General features: G+C 45.7%; 1 protein-coding gene across 2 annotated transcripts in view; it reads right to left on the bottom strand.

Annotated features, from left to right (window-relative positions):
* LOC126191148 (monocarboxylate transporter 1-like) overlaps positions 1-22,792 on the bottom strand; it is a 161,313-nt gene that overhangs the window by 84,371 nt on the left and 54,150 nt on the right. For both annotated transcript variants that reach the window (XM_049931902.1, XM_049931903.1), the window contains exon 2: positions 6,704-6,798. In XM_049931902.1, coding sequence (XP_049787859.1) covers positions 6,704-6,790 — 87 coding nt within the window. In that variant the 5' untranslated portion in view covers positions 6,791-6,798. The remainder of the gene's footprint in view (positions 1-6,703; positions 6,799-22,792) is intronic.

Raw genomic sequence — 22,792 nt, 5'->3', positions numbered from 1 at the left:
CGTCCGCCGCCGTCCGTCCGCCGTCCGTCCGTCCGCCGTCTCCCAGTGTGTGGGTCCTGTCCTTTTAGTGCTGTGTTTTTTCTTTCTTCTTCTTGTCGTCATGTCCGCCCCCACCACCACCGTCACTACTACCACCACCGCCATCGTGTATACGTCCCCTTCTGCCGCCTCCACCACAATCACTTGGTGTGCCCAGTCCCACCCCCCTCCTTCCATCCCTCCCCTCCTCTCTATCCCTTCGCCCTCGCTCTTTGTCGCCCCCTCTCCCGCTTCCTCCTCTCGTTCTGATCCCTTCCCCCCACTCCCCCAGCCTGTCACTGCAGCTCCGGCTAGGGTGGTGGCCCGTCAGGCCACTGCCCACGCCCAGCTCTCCCCGTCGCCATCGCCGTCACCGCCGCCTCCACCACCACCGCCATCTTCATCGACTTCACCGTCGCCGTCACTGCCACCTTCGCCTGCGCCGTCACAGTCATTATCTCCGGCGCCGACTGCTGCGTCTGTGCCGGGACCTGCCCCTTCCCACCACCTCCCCATTGTTCCCGTCCCTCTTATCACCACCCGCCCATCTGCCGCTGTCAAACGCCCTAGTGCCGCCCCCACTCCCTCTGCTCCTAAAAAGGCTCCACCCCGCCCCCCATCCCCACCCCAAAATGCCATGGACGTCTCCCCACCAGGCCCCGCTCCCTCCTCCTCCTCCTCCTCCTCCTCCCCACCCGGTCTCTACAAATATCTCCTGTCCCGTCCCGATCCTTCATTCCTCGAGGCCCGGAATCTCTCCCTCCTCCTCCGCCAACATTTCCCTGGCGCCCCCATCTCTCTCCTTACTCCCAGACGGGATTCCGTTCTTATCTCCTCCCCCAGCCCAACCCTCCATACTGACATCCTCTCCCGCCTCCCCATCACCCGTTTTGGCCCTAACGCCTCCCTCACCCCTGCTCCCTCCCCATCTCCTACCCGCCAACCCCAACCCCCGCGTCGCCCGCCGACCCTCACCGCCGTGATCACTCGGCTTCGCCCGTTGATCACGGAGGAGGAGGTGTTGGTGGAGCTGAAGGCCCATCCCACCCTGGAGGTGCGGGCAGTCCGCCGCATTTTTAACGCGACCGGCCCCACCCGCCTTATGCGGGTGTTCTCTGAGGACGCCCCCTCCATTGACCGTCTCCTGAAGGAGGGTGCCCTCCTCTTCAATCAGCGGTACAAAGTCGACCCCTCCCGTTCCCCCCCTCAATCCCTGCGCTGCCAGAGATGTCTGCGCTACAATGCACACACAACAGCCGAGTGCCGCGAGGCCCCCACATGCCCGCATTGTCGCCAAGCGCACTTCCTCCGGCAGTGCCCCAACCTCCAATCCCCTCCCTCCTGTAATACCTGCAGCCTCCCCCACCCTACCTACTCCCAAAAGTGTAAAGCCCGGCCCCCTCCCACCACCCCTGAACTCACCGTCCCTGTCCGTCCCCTGGACGCCCCCACCCCTCCTGGCAATTCCCTTCGTCCCCCCCCCCACTGCTGAGGACATCATCAGGTTCCTCACCATTGTCCTCCAAAACGTCCATCCCTTTCAGCGCCCCCACACCCTCCAACAGATCTCCCTCGCCGCCCGTTCCATATTCCACCTTAAAATGTACGCCACCTATTCCAATAACCAGGCCCATTTCACCTTCTCCCGCCTTGACACCCTCGTCTAAATCCTTATCATGGCGCGACAGCATCGTATCCTTTTCAACAATATCCGCTCCCTTCCCGCCAACAAGAACCTCTTCCTGCACACCCTTGCTACCCACCGTGTGGATGCCTTCCTCCTCAATGAAACCTTCCTCCAACCCCACCACTCCATCCACACCTCCCCCTATCTCCTCCACCGCTCCGATAATCCCCTCCCAGTTGCGCGTGGCGGAGTTGCCATTGGCCACCACCGCCAGATCCCCGTTCGGCTCCAACCTCTCCTTCCCGACCCCACCGAACACCTGATCCTTAGTCTCTTCTTCCCCGGCCTTACCGTTACCTGTGCCACCATCTATGTCCGCCCCAACGCCCCTCTTCCTTTCGACTTCCTCTCCCACATCGACCGTACCTTCTCCTCCTATGTGATCGCCGCCGACCTCAACATCCATAGTCGCTCCGCTGCCCAGTTGCGGCGGTGGCATCGGTTCCTCTCCTCCCTTCAAGGCGACCTCGTCCCCATCCCCCAGCACACCCGCCCCGAATCCAATTCCACTCCCGATGTTATTCTTTCCTCCCCCAACCTCCTTGGTCGCATTACGGTGGATGTCCTGGAGCCTATTGGTAGTGACCATCTCCCTGTCCTCCTCACCGTTTCAGACGGTCGTCGCCCCCGCCCCGACCCTCGTCATGACCCTCCCCCCAAGTACATCCATGACTATTCCCGTGCCAACTGGGATGCCTACCGGGATACCCTCTCCACTCAGGTCGACAGCCACCCTCTCGCCTACCGCCATCCCGATGATGTCTCCCATGCCGCCTCCTTTCTCCAGCAGACCTTGTCTGAGGCCGTGGAGGCCCACGTCCCTACTGTTGCCATCCACCCCCACCGTCCTACCTTACCACCACAGGCCGTCCTCCTCCTCCGTGAATCCCGTCGTCTCTACCGTGCCTTCCTCCGCACGCGTGACCCGGACACCCTACGACGCCACCGGCAACTACAGCGACACATTCGAAATTTGCTCGCGGCTAAGAAACGCCGGGACTGGCGACAGACATGCACCCGTTTAAATGCTACCCTCCCCATCAACTCGTCCAAGTTCTGGACCGCCTTCCGTCGCCTTACCGGAACGAAGCCCTCCCCCTACTATCCTCTTCTCCACGATGACCACCCCTTCCCTGACGCCCTTAGTAAGGCCAACCACTTTGCCTCCTACCTGTCCGATGTGTTTTCCATCCCTGATGATCCCCGGTTCGATTACTCCCTCTTCCCAGATATCCGCGATCGAACTGACACCTCTGTCCCTCCCCTCGCTCCTGGTTTCCAGTACTTGGACAACATTCCACACACTGAACTTAACGCCCCTATCACTACACAGGATCTCATTACTACACTCCGCACCAAACGCAACACCGCTCCTGGTCACGATCGTGTCACCTACCGTCACCTTCGTGAAGCTCCTGTCTCTTTTCTCTCCACCCTGGCCAGGCTCTACAATGTAGTCCTGTCCACTGGTTACTACCCCGACCTGTGGAAAACCTCCCGTATCCTCATGTTCCTCAAACCTGGCAAACCGCCGTCCGCCGTCTCCTCCTACCGTCCCATCAGCCTTACCTCGGTCTTCAGCAAGGTCCTGGAATCTATCCTCACCCGCCGCATCCACCAGCATCTCCGCCAGCACCGCCTCCTCCCCGTTACCCAGTGTGGCTTTCGGCCGTCCTTCTCTTCCGACGATCTTCTCCTTCACCTCACTCATCTCCTTTCCGAACAGCTCAATTCCCGTCGCTCCGCAATCTTCCTCTCTCTTGACCTCGAACGCGCATATGACCGCGTATGGCATTCCGGTCTCCTCTTCAAGCTCCAAACCTTCGCCCTTCCCATTAACTACGTTCGTCTGATCGGTTCCTTTCTCTCCCGCCGTCCTTCCCATGTCACCATCCATAACACCGATTCCTACACCTTTTTCCCCTCCGCCGGTGTGCCCCAAGGCTCCGTCCTCTCCCCCCTTCTGTACTTGTTGTACACGGCGGACATGCCGCCGCCGTCACCCCCCGTCCACCTTCTCCAGTTTGCCGATGACACCGCCTTCCTTGCCCTTGCCCCCACCCTGCGACGCTCCCAACACCTTCTCCAATCCCATCTTGACCGGTTCACCGCTTGGTGCAACCAGTGGTTGCTCAAGGTCAATCCTTCCAAAACCCAGGCGATCATTGTAGGCAAAACCACTCCCTCCTTCCGCCTCCTTGATTTTTATCTCACCGTTTATGGCCGTCCCATCGCTCTCACCCCCACCCTTAAGTACCTTGGCGTCACCCTCGACCGCCGCCTCTCCTGGACTCCCCATCTCCAGACAATCCAAGCCAAGGCACGTTCCCGACTCCGTCTCCTCAAGCTCCTTTCCGGCCGAACGTGGGGTCTGGACCCCTCCACCATCCTCCACACCTATAAGTCCCTCATCCGCCCTATCCTCTGTTACGCCCATCCCGCCTGGATCTCCGCCCCCCCTTCCTTTTATAAATCCCTCCAAATCCTTGAACGCCATGCTCTCCGCCTTGCCTATCGCATCCGTCTCCCCTCCCCCACGCGGATCCTGTATGATCTTATCCCCTTCCCTCACCTCCTCCTCTTCCTCGAAAGGATACGAATCCTCTACACCTCTCGTAAACTCGATCCTCCCCACCCGCTCGTCTCCCCGATCCTCTCCCACCCCCGCCCGCTGCCGCGCCTGTACTCTCATGTCCCACCCGGTCTCCATCTCTCCACCCTCCTTACCCTCTCCCAAGGTGGCTTCCGCCAGCTCCCCCTCCCTGATGATGCCCTCCTCCCCTCCATCTACCCCTCCTACCAACTTTGATCCTCCCGCCCTCCTCCCGTGCTTGCTCCTCCGGGCACCCTCCCTCCCTTCTCTCCCTTTTTCCCTCCCTCCTCCTTTTCTCTCCCCTTCTCCCCCGGGCCCCCCCCTCCCCTGACCCTCTCCCTCTTGCCCCCATCTCCCCCGCCGTTGGCATCCTATTCTCCCCTCTCCCCCCACCTCCCCCCTGTTCCACTCTTGGCAGGTCCCCGGACTCGCACACGCTACGTGGACTTTCGCGCGCCGGAGATCGCCGCCATCAGTGTCTTGTGTGTGCCGTCGTGTTTCGTGTTCAGTGTTTCCCGTCACGCTCCGTTGTTCGCCAGTGCCATCGTCTTCTTCAGTGTCTGTGCGTCGTCTCAACAGTTTGCAGTGTGGTTTATCGTCAAGTGTGAACGGCTCCGTGTTTGTCTCTCTGTGTCTCCTATTTTATCGCCCACCATTTTGTGACTTTTCTGTTTTTCTCCTGTTTTTTGTGCTTCTGTCTCATTTGGCTGAAGAGCAGCGTAGTGTGCTGCTGCCAGCCTGCTTATTGTATAGGCATTAAAATGACAATAAAGTAAAAAAAAAAAAAAAAAAAAAAAAACTTGCCTCGGCCCACACTAGTAATTCCGGCATCTACACGAGTTACTTACGAACTTGTGTGATTAGCTTGCATAGAAATTGTATCTATCAAAGAACACTGAGTCGCCAGTTGCTTGCGACCCATCATATAGAAACGAAAGTCAAGTATTGCCGATTCAGTAACTGTAATAAACTCCATTAATATGATTTGCTTGTATGTTGTCTAGTTATCCGAGAAAACAGCTTCCTAGGCACCCGATAAGTGGGCAGGATCCCACAGTAAACATGGGCCCTATAATGCATACCAATAGAAGAAATGTGTTTCGCAGTTGTGAAGATGAGCGAGTGCTCATAGCTCTTAAGATATGCACAATAGCGCCCATGTTATTGGACATTATGTTTCCTTGTTTTAATCCCTACTACCACCTCCGAAAGTCGACTGTCACACAATCACGCAACGAAAGTAACGGTATATGTATTCCACTAACAGAGGTATCAGAATGATTTTCGCTTACTTCAGATTGATACATTGAACCTTTTACATTATCGTTGAAAGTTTGTGTCATCATTACGCAATCACCCTGTACATCTCTGACTGAATATTTGAGCTGCATTTCTCAAATAGTACTTCAATGCAGGTAACAGGTTGATCTATTAGAAGTCTACGGTATTATTAATATTTTTTGCCAGGTTATTAATTTACAACATGAACAGCAAGGGTCACAACATACTACCATGTGGCATGCCTGAGGTGGTTTTGATATCTCACCATCCTTCATAACAAGCTGCGTCTTATCTAGCAAGAAAGCCTCAACCCAGAAACAAACTTCGTTCAGTACTCCCATAGGATCATACTTTCGTTCATTAGTGTTGGCGTGATACTGAGTCAGATGCTTTTCGCAAGTCTAGATATGCTGCTTTTACGTGATTACCTCGATTCATGGCTTTCATGATGTCACATAAGAAAAGATCGTACACAGGCATTTTAGTACCCTCAAACATCAAGTCTGTTTATATAAACCGCCATTGTATCTGGCACTCCGTGTCTGCACCTATAGGTGACCATTTCTCTCCAGTGATGCGGGGAAGTCTTTAAAACACAACAAATTTAATTTATGAGAAGGCAGCAGAAATACTATCGTAATGTTCTAGTGCTGCAAAGTAATTTTTTTTAAGAGATGATTAGCACAATCTACATTGGATTGCTCTGTAATGTTTAGGAGCCATACAAATGGCGTACTGTGCTGTATACTTCTGTCTATATTGGTCTGTTTCTTAGGTAAACAAGATTTTAAATCTTCCACAGAATTTACATTTATTTGTAAGCTGGAATTTTGCTTTGATAGTTTCAATCCACAACTGTGGCCTATGTTTAGGCGCGTTTTCCTCGACTGTAAAGCAAACGCTAAAACTGGAAATTGATCTCCCTAATGTTTCCATTCCGTTCACTACCACTTCTACATCACTAACGTAGGTCTGGTTGAAAGTAAGCGACCTCTGTAGAGGGCTCAGTTCTCTATCAGTCCAGGTTGAAAGGGGATCAACTGCGAGTATAAAAAACAACAGTACACAGCTGTAAATTTCATTAGCATAGAACTGAACTAAATGCACATAGCGATTAAACTTACATTACTCAGCGCACATCCTAAGACGACCATCCAGCCCCACCCTCCATCCGGAGGAACAAGTTCATATTCTGCAGCTCCTTCGGCCATCTCTGCACCTGAAAAAAAAGAAAATTAAAAACCTCAGAATTACTGACTGATATTTAAAGACTACTTAGCATCAAATTAGGAAACATGAAAGTATGTGTCATTGTAGAAAAAGAAACAGTAACTCACTAAACAGAAAATATGACGAATGCGCAGTACCAGAAAAACTGATAGATTTCTTTACTTTGAAAGAAAGATTACACAACAGGTCATGATTAAGCCAGTTGATTGCTAGTGGTTAAAAGAGAAGGTTTCCTCACCATAGTCCTATTGTTGGGGATGCTGGCAAAAAACTGAGGAATAAATTTTCTAAAGGAGTACGTCTGGAGCACGCCGCCGTATGGAAATAACGTAAACCTATCCATCATAAGATGGTGTACGTCACTATAATAATTTTCTGCAGATGGTCTTATTAAATGTGGTATGTTCTTGTCTATTCCGCCCTTGGAACTTGTTGACATTTTTAAAGGGGGGAATTACAGCTGAACTAGCACTCTGAATCACAGGACGAATCGAAATTTTTCAGACGTATGCATATCAGTGGCATAGATATCGGACAAACCATGGAAAACTCCGAGAAGAAAGAATCTTAAGGACAGGATTAAAACTTTGATTCACTGACTTCCCAGTCAATTACAGGGAGACACAACGCTTGACAAGGACTCCTAACCTTACCACAATCATTGCCAGAGGCGAAAACGTCATAGGTACAAAAAATTCCAAACCTTTGAATATTGAGGCTGGAACTTACAGTCTAATCCTACGAGCCACACACTATAATGCTAATGCAAACAATTTATAGTGATGATGATGATGATGATAACGATGCTGCTGCCGCCGCCGCCGCCGCCGCCGCCAACGACGACGACGACGACATGTGAAATATATTGATTATAAATACAAAAAATCTGAGCGGTGTAATTTTGCTCTACAGAATTAGGTATTTTACAAAGCGTACTGATATTACATTCAATGGGCAGACACTCATTAACTACTTTATTCATTGTATTAAGTTAACCGTGACCGATTGATTTTATAAAGAGATGTATAAGTAACTGCAAATGCAATCACTCAGTTGCGTACTGTATTTGCTGCAACAGTTTCGCTCTTGAACATCCACGAAATTATCATAGCTTGTGCTCTAGTGTCGATCATACCAGACAAGCTCATAACAATTATCGAGCCATTTCAATTCGTTGGGAAGGAATTAAGGGCGCTGTAAATGTTTCTAATCAGTTTATCAAATTCTGACACAGTAAATTTATTAAATCCGCTGCGCATTACAAAAGCCAGTGCAAAAAAAACAGTAATAAAATTTTGCCTCAAATCAAGTGAAATTTCGAATGTATAAATTTACGTTGTTTCCAGTAATTCCGTTCTTGGAAGTTATTCATGTACCTAACAAAAAGTACGAAGACTTCATTATATGCCAAATATTTGCGGGTTAACTAACATCGAGAGCCAGTATTCACAAGTACTGAGAAAATGAGACGCCATCCCTAACAATATAGTATTCTTGAAAAAGCCCACTTCAGTTACATTTCCTCCAGAAAAAAATGTTCGCATGAGAAAATGAACTATTTGAAGTAAAAACAATGCTGCAAACTAACGGCTTTTATTTATGGGAGAAATTATGCAGAAAACTGTTCAGATACTAGAACTATTCTTGCTCACATGTAATATTAGCTTCCCATTGCAGACTGTTAGAACGACTTCAGACTACATGCTCTCTAAGACTTAAGATCATTGGGTTTTTTTATGCCGTACGAAGATATTCCACAATCAAAATTCTGTTGATTAACGTAACTTCACAAAAGATTAACAAAAAAATCGTCAGTAGTAATTGGACGGCCATTACCTAGTCAGAGGCTCTGCATGCACCTAAATAAATAACAAGCTAACGACAAGCATGACACGCTTATTTAAAACCTAAACGCCAGAACAATTTTCTTGTTATCGCCGCTCGGAACGTTCCGTATATTATTAAAACTTATAGAAATTTTGTTTATAATTGAATGCGATGAATTTCCGACTTTCTTCTGTCTTTTACTCGTTGCATCATATTCGGTTGTTAGCAGAGATTGTTAAGTAGTTTCACGATATTCCTCAGTATCAATCGCTACAGGTACATTTTACTACATATTGCCACCACGAGATGGCTCTGACGAACCAGCTTCCCTCTGTAATTCCTTAACGTGTCGATTCGCATCTCTCGTCATTAGTGAGCTCTGCAATAATTGGATGGAGAAATCCAGTCATGAATCGTAGGATTTGCTCGCGCGTGGAGGTGTCTGTCGTCTGCTCCGTCCTTCATATCGCAGTCAGGCAAATAGTTTCGATCAGTGCGTCAGTAAGAATTTTTTTTTGAACTTTTGCCGTTTATAAAACTCAAGTTATTGACTGCGAAGTATCTAAAGCAGGGAAATAGCATATCAGCATAAGAATTTTATACCTCGTTAAATCACATCATATGTAAACAATACCTGTAATCGTTCTCGGAGCTTTCGGAGCTTCCGTAGCGTGGCGTGGCACCGTGCGAAGTCGCCCGCGCCTTTCCTGCCTGCACCACTCTCTCTTGACCCGCAGCCCTCATTATGCCACATTTTACTTGGAAATTTAATAGGAAACATTTTATTTGCGCCGTCAGACTCCGTTGAACCCTGCGACACAGTCTTAATCTTGACAGTGGTCAAGAACAAAAGCCCAGTAGCCATTTATCCGCATTCAAAAAGATTTGAGATCCGGCCAACAGATTTAAAAATGTATACGTCATTAACAGTCTATAAAGTACCTCTAGTTGATTCAGACATACTTGTGCCAATAATGTCTACAAAATCATAATGAGAGAACAGTTAAAAATCAGACAAAGTATCACACAAAAACATCCAACTTCCAATTTCCAAGGAAACAGTATTTATTGGCTTTATATGGATGGAGCTAACTCCGTCACTTGTATTAAACAACACCTCGAGTTAGTTAACGGCTGATAGTCCAGTAGAATTAGCAATCAAATCGGAAATAACTGTTACAAAAGATTTTATTATTTTAAAGGCTTCGTTTGTGTCCCAGTATGACTATCCTAGGTTTTCCCCCTCTGCGGAGTTGTGGAGAAGTAGTGGTGGTGGGGGAGGGGGCAAAGGTGTACCCGAAAAAGGGATATTTTTTCGGTTTTGTGATTATATCTCGTAAATGACTCCCAATATCGAAAACACAGTGGAATTAAAAATTGTATGACATGAAATTCTGTATTGAATGAGAGCATCCGCATATTTTTTGGATCACCAGTTTCCATACTAGTGCTCTGCGAAATTGGACCAGTTATACATGCTCATGAAAAATTTTCGTTTTAACCTCTGTTTTTAGTAATATCGTTGAAACTAACCCATCTATCAATTATGTCGATCATAAAAGAGATATGGAGCGATAAATTCCTCATTCGATGAAACCAAAAGTGAATGTAAGTTCTTCAGTAATTCGTATGAACACTCTTTTAAATAGAGAACTATACCAACCCATTGTACTCATTTAATATAGTAATAGGATAAAACATTAAAATTTTGTAAAATTTGAAAAATAATATTTAAAAAGTTTTTTTATATATTGAGGGTTAAGAACTGAGACCTCGTACCTGAGAGATGTCAGAAAAAGTCCTGGCTCAAAACAACTTGTAAGTGAAAAAATACATGTTATAACAAAATTACGCAAAAAAGACAATGCACAACTTGAGAGTAATAAATGATTGTGCTCATCAAAACAATCAAAATTTTTATTAGAAAGTTATGTTCTTTAGCTCCGCTGTAAAATTTGTCTTTTTTCAGATACGTGGTCTCCGTTCTTAACCCTCGATATAATATAGCGATACCGATTCAACTGATATGAAGGTGGAAGGAAGAGAGAGACACTCCTTGAAATTAAGTAGTGGTTATCATACTTCGTAATTACAACATTTTACATAAATGTACGAGATGAAAAGGGTAAAAGTAGGTATGTACACAAATTTCACATACGTCGACGTTTGAGTGTTATTGCAGCACTCGGCTCCTCAAAGTCCGTAATTTCCGAGTCCTACGCTCTGGCGCTCAGTCAGTAATTTTCGTCACCTAATATATAGTCCAGGTCTTCGTCAACATCTGGTTCGTCAGTTTCATCTGGTTGGAGGGATTTAGTGCACGAGTTCCCCCTTCAGTTAACACAAATTAATGAACACTTAATACCAGCCTTCCGACACCCACGACTACCTGCACAGCCCTTGTTGCATTTGCAGGAAATTGTTGAGAGAAGCGACTGTGGAGCTGGGTCTTTCGAGGTAGCAACGGGGCCAAGACCAGACTCTGAAGCCTGCCATCACCAGAGGAGCGGATTAATCTGGCGTCCTATCCACATTTGTACTTGTAAGTAGGTCCTCAAGCAATGCTAGCGAGCTGCTACCGACGTTGGTGGTAGGGATGCAAGGGTGAATCTCGATTTCACAATCGCTTTGGAAAACAGGTCGAATCGCATTTTATCTGAAGTGTCTCCTGCCGTACCTCCATAGAGGGTTGTTAAAAACCGGAGGCCAGCTTCGACAATAGCTTCAGCTTGAGTGTCATGCTCTATGAAAGGTTTGATACCTTCCATTTATTTTTGACCAGTAGACTGACTACCTTCTTTTTGCCCTCACCGAAGAGTGCTGACGTTGTGTCACATCCATTCATGGCCTCGAGAAATATGAGTGGCCTTCTGATATTGTTTGCCAGTTTGAAACTGCTGGAACCAAATACTTTTGATGAGGTCTTTGCTCTTCCAGGTTTCAAGAAATATATATTTGCTGATGGTGTGGCTAGGGCATTGAGCATGATGAGAAGCTCCGTATCCTCACCAAGAACCACAACCATCTCATATTCCTGTGATACCTCAAGCGCTGTGGCAACAATTAGTTGGTCTGCGTCTTCATTAGCTTGCTTTACTGAGGAGCCTTCATCTTCAAGCATCGAAATAAGCAAGCTAATGAGACGTGCTTTATTCCTGTCATCGGAAAGGAACTGCTCCTGAGTCATAGTCACCATCATTATCTCAGTAAAGATGACCTCAGGAGTAGTGTGTCTTTTGCTGCTTCCTCCAGGTTTACATTATTCAGTGATGTGAACAAGTCATATAACACTGACTTGGGAGTCTTCCTCATTCCAAATGCATCGAACAGAGAGAGAGGATAGGGTGCCAGCTCATATCGGAAGAATCCTTTAAGCTGTTCGTCAAATTTCTTGAGTCGTGCTATCCGGTGGAATATGGTTTTAGGGTTCACTGGTACATCTTCCTTATGAATGGTCACCTTAGATTTAAATCCCTGTATACTCATCACTCTTTTCTTTCGGACAAACTTGATGTTGCCAAAGGTTTGACAAACTAGGGCGAGCATTGAGGATTTGCCCATTTTAAATACTCTGTGACAGTTGATTGAGTCATCTCCGACTCCTGTGCTGATGGACATAACCAGTTCAGTAACAGGAAAAGGATCATGGGACTGAAACCACTCAATAAATTTCTGAAGGTCTGCATTGTGACGCTGACCTCTAGCATCAACATGTAGCTCTGAGGTAGTGAGTGATACCCCACAAAACTCTTCAACCTGCTGGGTCACTGTAGTCACAGTTGGCATGGTCAGATTCCATCTACTCAGAGTACTGTCTGAAATGCCGCGACCATGACTGAGCCCTCCGGTACTTTTCAATGACCACATTAGTGTTTGCTCAATCTTCATGTCAGACCATATCCCACTCCAAAACTTATCAGACCTTCTGATGGTAAACAAGCCTTAGAGTGCTAACTGTGCGGAGTGGCCGAGCGGTTTTAGGCGCATCAGTCTGGAACCGCGCGACCGCTACGGTCGCAGGTTCGAATCCTGCCTCGGGCCTGGATGTGTGTGATGTCCTTGGGTTAGTTAGGTTTAAGTAGTTCTAAGTTCTACGGAACTGATGACCTCAGCAATTAAGTCCCATAGTACTTAGAGCCATTTGAACCATTTTTATGCAAACTGTGCATAGTCTTCGGATATTTTCTTTTCAAGGCCCATCATGTCTTGTAAATACAGCTGTGAAGATTTAGCATACAGAAAATGTCTACTGGCATGAAAAAAGGGTAACATTTTCGTAACAGTGGTGAGGTGCAGTTGCCAGTCGCCACTCACTCCTCTAAGCCTGAATAAACTGCTTTCTCAGAGTAGTCATGTTAAAGTAGAGAATCCATAACTTGGCAGTGGGACCATTTAGCTCCAGCTCTCCAAGTTCCTGTGCAAATATGTGCTTCAAATTTCATAATCAAGGGCTTCCAAGGAACGTGAACAGGTAGTCGTGTCTTCAAGGTGCTGAACAGTTCTCTCACTGTCTCTCATTCTTGTGAGGATGACATGTGCGTGAGCCAAATTGCAAAGGATACGTGCACGAACTGCCCTTGAATAGGCACGACCAGCCATCATTTTTTCTGTTTTATGAACCACCTTATTGATAGATGGGTTAGTTTCAACGATATTACCAAAAAACGGAGGTTCAAACGAAAATCTTTCATGGACATGTAAAATTGGTCCAGTTTTGAAGAGCACTAGTATGGAAACGGGAGGTCCAAAAACTATGCGAATGGTCTCATTCAATGCAGAACTTCATGCCCTACAATTCTTAATTCCACTATATTTTCAATATTGTGAATCATTTACGAGATATAATCCCAAAACCGAAAAAATACCCCTTTTTCGGGTACATTTTTCCCCTCGTCACTTTTCCACGACTTCGAGGAGGGGGAAAACCTAGGATAGTCATATTGGTGTAAGGGATCCGTGATCCCACGAACATAGATGCGTATCCGACGCCTAGGTCGATAGTAGACAGGAGTCCATGGTCGAGTGCTGCAGGAGGCAGTGAGACGAGTGCCGAGTGTGCAGTAGTACTGGAGAATGTCGAGTGAGAAGTAGTGCGGGAAAGACGGGCAAGAATGGTGGTCGAGTAAAATTCACCGGAGTATGACGAGTGAGCACGTCCCCCTGATCGTCGTGGGGTTGACCCTCACTAATACCGATTCGCGAGTGAGATGAAACAGAAAGCGACAAGTGCCGAATTACGTGATTCGCGTCAACCGCGTCGGCCAGCAACAACCATGGATTGCAGTGAGGATTGTTGTGAATGTTAACCATCAGCATTGCGTGTGACGAAGTACTGAAAATCAACAACCAATAAAAAGATATAACTGTGATTAGACGTGTGAGGCGCAGGTAGCAACTGCCTCAGCATTTGTGTGTTAATAGGAAATGTACAGGGTGAGTCGCCTAACGTTATCGCTGGATATTTTTCGTATAACACATCAAATACTGACGAATCGATTCCACAGACGGAACGTGAGGAGAGGGGCTAGTGTAATAGGTTAATACTAACCATAAAAAATGCACGGAAGCATGTTTTTTAACACAAACCTACGTTTTTTTTTAAATAGAACCCCGTTAGTTTTGTTAGCACATCTGAACATATAAACAAATACATAATCAGTGCCGTTTGTTGCATTGTAAAATGTTAATTACATCCGTAGATATTGTAACCTAAAGTTGACGCTTGAGTACCACTCCTCCGCTGTTCGATCGTGTGTATCGGAGAGCACCGAATTACGTAGGAATCCAAAGGGAACGGTGATGGACCTTAGATACAGAAGAGACTGGAACAGCACATTACGTCCACATGCTAACACCTTTTTATTGGTCTTTTTCACTGACGCACATGTACATTACCATGAGGGGGTGAGGTACACGTACACAGGTGGTTTCCGTTTTCAATTACGGAGTGGAATAGAGTGCGTCCCGACGTGTCAGGCCAATAGATGTTCAATGTGGTGACCATCATTTGCTGCACACAATTGCAGTCTCTGGCATTATGAATGTCGTACACGCCGCAGTACATCCGGTGTAATGTCGCCGCAGGCTGCCACAATACGTTGTTTCATATCTTCTGCGGTTGTAAGCACATCACGGTACACATTCTCCTTTAACGTACCCCACAGAAAGAAGTCCAGAGGTATAAGATCAGGAGAACGGGCTGGCCAATTTATGCGTCCTCCACGCCCGTCGAACGTGTACCTCACCCCTCATGGTAATGTACATGTGCGTCAGTGAAAAAGACCAATAAAAAGGTGTTAGCATGTGGACGTAATGTGCTGTTCCAGTCTCTTCTGTACCTAAGGTCCATCACCGTTCCCTTTGGATCCCTACGTAATTCGATGCTCTCCGATACACACGATCGAACAGCGGAGGAGTGGTACTCAAGCGTCAAATTTAGGTTACAATATATCCGGATGTAATTAACATTTTACAATGCAACAAACGGCACTGATTAAGTATGTGTTTATATGTTCAGATGTGCTAACAAAACTAACGGGGTCCCATTTAAAAAAACGTAGGTTTGTGTTAAAAAACATAGTTCCGTGCATTTTTTTATGGTTAGTATTAACCATTTACACTAGCCCCTCTCCTCACGTTCCGTCTGTGGAATCGATTCGTCAGTATTTGATGTGCTTTACGAAATATATCCAGCGGTAATGTTAGGTGACTCACCCTGTATATATATATCAGTTTGTATATCGCAATCTTTGTGGTCCTTTCTATCATTTCCACTATTCAATCTCAGAACAGCCGCACTCGGTTGAAATACCCCCGAAACCAGCAGAAAAACCGATAGCCTCTCTTCCATTAAGCACACGGTCATATAATCATAATAATTAACTGTTTGGCGGCTTCGATAAATTACAGAAAATCCAGTAAAGGAATTAAACGGGGGTGTTTCATGGGCCACAAATGAAGCCATTAAAACAATAAAACGTTTTGTAGCAATTATTTCCGATTTGTCTAATTTCTAGGTTTAACGCTAATGGACTATGATTGCTCTGATAGACCCCTTTTTCTGTCAAACCGAGGGATGTGTTTTAGTGGCACGCTGGACTCGCATTTAGAAGGATGACTGTTCAAATACCCTGCCCGGCCATCCCGATTTACGTTTTCCGTCATTTCCCAAAAATCACCCCAGGCAAGTGCCACGATAGTTCCTTCGAAAAGGATACCCCCGATTTCCTTCCCCATCCTTTCATAACCCGAACTTGTGCTCCGTAGCAATGACCACGCTGTCGGCAGGACGCCAAATTCTGATCTTCCTTCTACCTGCCAGTTCTACGAACGCTCAACTCAACAGCAACATGTCCTAGAAAAAACGTAAAATAACCGGAACGAGACTCTTGTAACCTTTTAGTATTTAAAAAGTAATTTTTTTTGTCACAAAGCATCACTAACTCTTGACTATTGTAATGTTAATCACTCTAAAACACCACTTTCCGCGCAGCGTTCCGCCTACATCGTAGACGGTTGTCAGGCTCCTCGAATATGCAAGCTAAGCAGCTCAACGAAAATGTTTTGATATTGAGGCCTTTCAGTCAGTCATTTTGAGAAGTGAAACTCAGCGATTTTCATAGTGCATTTCGTGCTCTCGCCAACAGCACTCCTCTGAAATGTCCTGCTCACTGTCGGGACTTCTCACATACTTATGTCCGACATGTCTTGGGAAGGACCTACCCTCACACGAAAGTCTCTAACCCTTAGAACTGCCTCGCAGGTTTTGACAACAACATTCTTCAGTCTGATTAGAGGAAGACCAACCCACTAACTTCAGGTCAGAAAAGACCGCTACTATCGGTCGCCAGAAGCGTCCTCTGATATCCACAGTAGCCAAGAGGTGCGTTCCGATGTCATCTCAGAGACGATTCGCACAGTTGTACCTAAAATAATTTATTCCTTCAACCCTATCCGGGGACGTTAGAAACGAACACCGGTATCCACAACAGCCAAGAGATTGTGGTCTCAGGAATGATGCGCTACAATATAACTAAAGTAAGTCATTCCTTCACATAAACAAAGAAAATAAGAAGAGTCTAGTGGCCGAGCGGTTCTAGGCGCTTCCGTCTGGAACCGAGCGACCGCTACGGTCGCAGGTTCGAATCCTGCCTCGGGCATGGATGTGTGTGATGTCCTTAGGTTAGTTAGGTTTAAGTAGTTCTAAGTTCTAGGGGACTGATGACCTCAGATGTTCCATAGTGCTCAGAGCCATTTGAACCGTTTTTTGAAGAGTCTATGTGCATCACGCAGAGGTTTACTGCTGAAATCTCTAGAGAGCACCGATCTTGCGTAATGACTCCGAAGAAAAAATTCGAGGAATTAGAGCCAATACAGAGGCTTACCGACAATTATTCTTCCCACGCACCACTCGCGTATATAACACGGTAGGGGGGGATCAATTAATAACACCGAAAACACTAATAATGGCTTGCGGAGTACATTGTAGATATAGATGTCTTCAATTGCTTTTATGGGTTTGTTTTCACAAATTGCAACTGAAAATTGCAACGGAAGTATCATGTACTGTGTACATATTGCAGGGCATGAAAATTATTTTTCAGTATTGTTTCTGAAATTCATTAACTGTGAACACATGTCGTACCTAGAAGTATTTGCAGATTTGCCGTACGTGGCTCTACGACTCTTAGTTGCGATTCAAATGCTGGTGATCTATGCATCACAATGGATGTAAAACGTATTTCGGTCCACACTGAGAAGCTCGCGTGGGTTAATCACTACGTAGATACTTTTCAGCAGTTGATTTTTTGAACTGCACGTAGTTAACGTCTTGGCTGATACCATATCTAATTTGCCGATTTCTACATCCATTAATTCATGCATCGTGTCCGTAAATCTGATCGCGAAGGAGAGCGATCTGGGGCCTGAGCAAGACAAATTATACATTAAAAGTGGGAAGCAGCAAGTGCACGCTACTTCTGTAAACTACACAAACAGCAAATTATGACTACAGCTTATCTGCTAACACTGAAAATAATACAATAAAATTCTTCAGGGTATCAGACCGCATCGTCATAATCGTAGGGCCCTGATGAAGGCTAGCTGCAACGCTGGCCGAAACGTTGGCGCATTTTTAATTATGACGATGCGGTCTGATACCCTGAAGAATTTTATTGAAGATGACAACGGCCGCGGAAGCCTACGCTTACACTGACAATAATAATTTATATGCACTGACGGAAAAATCGCAACACCGAGAAAGAACTGTGCGACATTAACGATATTTGGGTGCGTGTTTCTACATCTGAAGGTTGTTGATTATTCAATTTTCGCGGCAGTCGCATAAGAATCGCGTTGTAGGGCCACTATTAGCATTGAAATCATGTTTTCTCTAGATACACTCGGTAGCGGTCGTTAGCGTAAGTTACCTTTGAGACTCGGTGCGGTGAGTTAATGTTTTCCGATCCACGAACGATAGCGATTGTGATACTTCACAATTCAAATTTAATAACTCAGTTGCCATTTTGTGGAAACAAACCCAAAAACGCAATTGTAGACGTCTACATCTCGAGACACGGAAGGGATTGCAGTGTTGCTGATTCAAAGCGAGGATTACGGTACGCGCATACACTGAAAATTATGTGTCGCGCTTGCCTGTGCGGAATTTTTCGCTTACCACCACCATCAGCCATGACAATTCGCAACAAATGGAATAAAAATTCACTAAATAAATCGCTACGAGCACGTTCATCTTCGCGTTGGCTACGGCATTCACAGCAGAGAGCTGAACGCTTATTGGTTGTCAGAGATTGCGTGACGTAGGCGCGCGGAGCAGGCCCAAACGCCGACCGCCATAGTTCGTGACTCCAACCAAGCTCCGCTCCGACAATGGTCAAGAAAGCCTTTAAGGGGGTAAATACGTCATTATCAACAGCTCACTGAGTTTGAACAAGGTCGTGGTACGTCAAGCTGGATGTTCATTCTCTGATACTGCAGCAAGACTTGCAAGAAACTAGCCACTGTACGAGGGGCGTTCGAAAAGTCAGTGGAAAAATAAAAACTACTTACATGTTTGGGGTAAATCTTCTCTATTTTTCGACATAGTCTCCTTTTAGACTTATACACTTCGTCCAACGCTGTTCTAATTTGTCGATCCCTTCCGAATAATAGGAATAGTCCAAGTCTGCAAAATAGCTATTAGTTGCTGCAATCACCTCCTTGTATGAATAGTCATTGTCCCGCCAGCCATTTCTTCAAATTGAGAAACAAATAGTAGTCCGAGGGAGCCAAGTCTGGAGAATAGGGGGGGGGGGGGAATGTGAAACGAGTTGGAATCCTATTTCCATTAATTTTGGGACCACAACTGCTGAGGTATGTGTTGGTGCATAGCCGTGATGGAAAAGGACTTTTTTGCGGTCCAATTGCCGGCGTTTTTCTTGCAGCTCGCTTTTCAAACGCTCCAATAACGACGAATAATATGCACCTGTAATAGTTTTGCCCTATTCCAGGTAGTCTATGAGGATTACCCCTTGCGGATCCCAAAAACACAGTCGCCATAACCTTTCCGGCTAAAGGAATGGTCCTCGCCTGTTTTGGTGCAGATTCTCCCTTGGTATCCCATTGTTTAGATTGTTGTTTGGTCTCAGTCGTATAGTAATGTATCCATGTTTCATCCACAGTGACTAAATGACGCATGAAGTCCTGCGGATTCTTCCTGAACAGCTGCAAACCATCCTTGCAACACCCTTAATCGACACACGAAATTCTTTTTCGTCTACTTTTTGACAATCACTCGACTTCCTTGATTCACACGAATGCTTAACACAAAGAAATAGACCAATATGGCTGAAACTTGGTGTGCGTTCTTTCCAAAGATGTTACTAACTAAACATGACCCTTCGACCATAAATATAATAGACTGGCCCTGACGTCAGTTTCGTGGCTCCAACATCTCTGGGCTGAAGTCACGTGAATGTTGGCAAAACATGGTTGTTTCGTGTTGCGCTTATGGCTGTACTCAGCGTTCTGTCGGGGAAATGGCATTACATTTCACGTGTAAGTGTGTCTAAGATAGTGCAGATGCGTTTATTGAAATATGCTGAAGTGAGTTTTATATGTTTTTTACACTTGAAATAGAGTATCACGTAAATTAAAGCGTTGAAAATGATGCCTGTAAAGTCAGACTGATATTACATTTTGGAAAGTATCTGTGATAATTCGGTTACAGAAGTAAGTATAATCGTTTCTCGTTGCTTCTCATAGGTTCCGTAAGGATGAAAACCGAAGGCAGCTTTGGGTACAGGCCCTGAAACGGAAAAGCTTTAAGCCGTTTGCACATACGCGCCTTTGCTCGAAGCACTTCGCGGAGAAGTTTTTTGATAGGTTAGTTATTATTTACAATGTATATCTATAATTTGTATTTACAGTGTCTGTCATTTTTAAACCTAGACTCCAAAATTATTTTCTGAAACTGCAAAGTCTCACCTTTCATCTAAAATATCATTTTTTTTAAACTGATAGTTTAAACTTTTTTGAAAATAGTGGGAACTGAACCTTTGAAGTGCACCTAAAACTGATACTATAAAATGGACCTGCTCCTAAAGTAAACAATTTTGACACCTATAGTTGACATAATTCCCATAGCCCATTTTCTTTTATAAGTGACTAAAGCTCGAAACGTGGCGAATACAATGTTTAAAGTTTTGACACTAGCCCACTCTTACTGTTTAAAAGAATTTTAACGACTTTTTACTACAATTGATAGTTTATAGTAATTTCGTCCCGCTGCCCACCAGAGTGGCGTTCGATGTATTTGTTAGATTTTATAAATGGTACTTTGAACAAATCCAGGTCAAATGTAGTTCTGGAATAATTTTTCACAAATAAAAAAGTAGTTTTTGTCGGAAGCGTTTGGCAGTCAATTGAGAAATGTGGGGAAAATCCGATACAAACATAGGATGGAAGACCGCTGATTTGAAATCCGGCCACGTTTTGCCAACAGTCACGTGGTTTATGTTGGAGCCACACTAGCCCCATAGCTTCTGCACAGCAAGGCCAGTCTACTAGTATCTATGGTCGAAGACATGACCTCAATACGCGCCGGTGGTGCCATCTCTCAGACTTTGCACGGAGTTTTCAAACGCCCCTCGTACGTCACCGCTGCCTGCTGGGGTTACGGATATGTGCGGTCGCAAGAGGACCAGGCTCTGGACGAACGCATGGCACTACCGAGAGGAAACACCATCATGTTCAGTGCATGGCTCTGGTGCATCGTACTGCATATGCAGCAGCAACTTTAGCAGCTGCTGGCACTACCACCATTTGCGATTTCAGTGGTGTCAAGCGACAGCTCACAGGAGGGCAGGTTGGCAGTCTGTTGTGTTTTATGATACAATGTGGTTCAGGTTCGGTGCCAGTGATTGCCGTGTGTTGCATACAGAGAGCACAGTTGACGACCTGCAATTAACCTGTCTGCATGCTACAAACATTGGATCTACATCTGAAGTGATGGTCTCAGGTGCCATTTCGTACGACAGCAGGAGCACTGTCGTGGTTATGCCAAGCACCCTGACTGCAAATTTGTTTCTTCCTGTTCTGCTGCCATTCATTAACAGCATTCCAGGGGGGCGTTTTTGAACAGGATAACACTCGCCCACATACCGCATTATGCTCTACAGAGCGTCCACATGTTAGTGAGGCCTGCTCGATCAGCAGATACATGTCCCATCGAGCACATGTGGGACATCATTGGACGACAACTCTAGCGACATTCACAACCAGCATTATCGGTCCCCGCATTGATCGACCAATTTGCAACAGGCACGGGGCTCCACAAACTGGCACCTGGCACCTGTACAACACAATGCATGCACATCTGCATGCCTGCATTCAACATTGTGACAGTTACATCGGTTATTAAAGTACCAGAATTTCACATTTTCAGTGGCTTATCTCGTGTGATCTTTCGATGTTAGTCACTGAAATATGTATTCCAGAAATATCGTAACTCCACATTAATTATTTTTTGGTGTTTCGTCTTTTCCGTAGCGTATCTTTATTCCTTGATTCTCGATTTTTATATTTTTTCTTCTGACATACGTTCCACATAACAACGTATAACATGGAACATGGAATTAAATAATTACTAGTGATAGAATTTCCTGTTCCAATTTCACACCAGCTTCCGCGCAGAAGTGTGACGTCGCGTGTTTTCAAAACTCGGGCGCAATTTAATGGCCGTCTTAAGATGCATTCTTAACTCTTAATTTGCGTACATAACAAAGCAGTAAAAAAGATGTACGTACGATCGTTTGAGTTCGTATGTATGCATCAAGAAACGTACCTTTCAATTTACCAGTTTGGCACTTGTATCATACCTCGTCAGCGGCGTGACGTTCAACCTTGATCTTCTTTGATAAATTTATAATGCACTACTGCTCCAGCGCACCAGATTCTCGTAGCACACAAATTACAATACGAAACCTATCAACCGTATATAGCGTAACTGATCGGGTTAACACCACCGACGAAACTTTCACTGCAAACGCCTCACTCTCTTGCTTTTTTGTGAAGACAAGCGTAAGTCACTGTGTCATTTCTACAGATAATAGGACACTTTACAGACTACACGTTCATTACGCAGAGCGTCTGGAACAGGATGAACTACAGTAAGCGAGGTGGTGGGGGCATCACTCAAGTTTCATCTGTTTTATCTGCGGAAGCGCAGCTGCTACACAGACAGCTGCGGCGACTGTTTTTCATCTCATCATTAAACCCGTAATTTGGGCAAACGATATCACTGTTTAGTGTGTCGTGTCGCTAGCTACTCACGCAGAGTACTCACGTTCGGTTTCTAATGTTCTCCAAAGAGAAGTTCTGGAATAAGCCAGTTCACGCTTGTGAGACCAGTTGATAACCAGTTGCGACAGAGCAAACGAGCAACGTAACTGCTAGGCTAGCTGCTTGGGTGGCATCCATTCTAAAAACTTGCTCTGTTAGCCCCGAGACATTTCTTCTCTGACATAATGATATCTACATTTAAATAAGCTTCGTTAACGCATACTAGACACAGGAAAGTTTGGCGATGAACTACTGTAACAAAAAGTTGAAACAGAAGACATCTGAACAATTGATAGCTATCTACAAAATGAATGCTA

Source organism: Schistocerca cancellata, chromosome 6, assembly GCF_023864275.1.
Source record: "Schistocerca cancellata isolate TAMUIC-IGC-003103 chromosome 6, iqSchCanc2.1, whole genome shotgun sequence".
Lineage (NCBI taxonomy): Eukaryota > Metazoa > Arthropoda > Insecta > Orthoptera > Acrididae > Schistocerca > Schistocerca cancellata.
The sequence above is the reverse complement of the archived record's forward strand: the minus strand, read 5'-3'. Positions and strand labels throughout refer to the sequence as shown.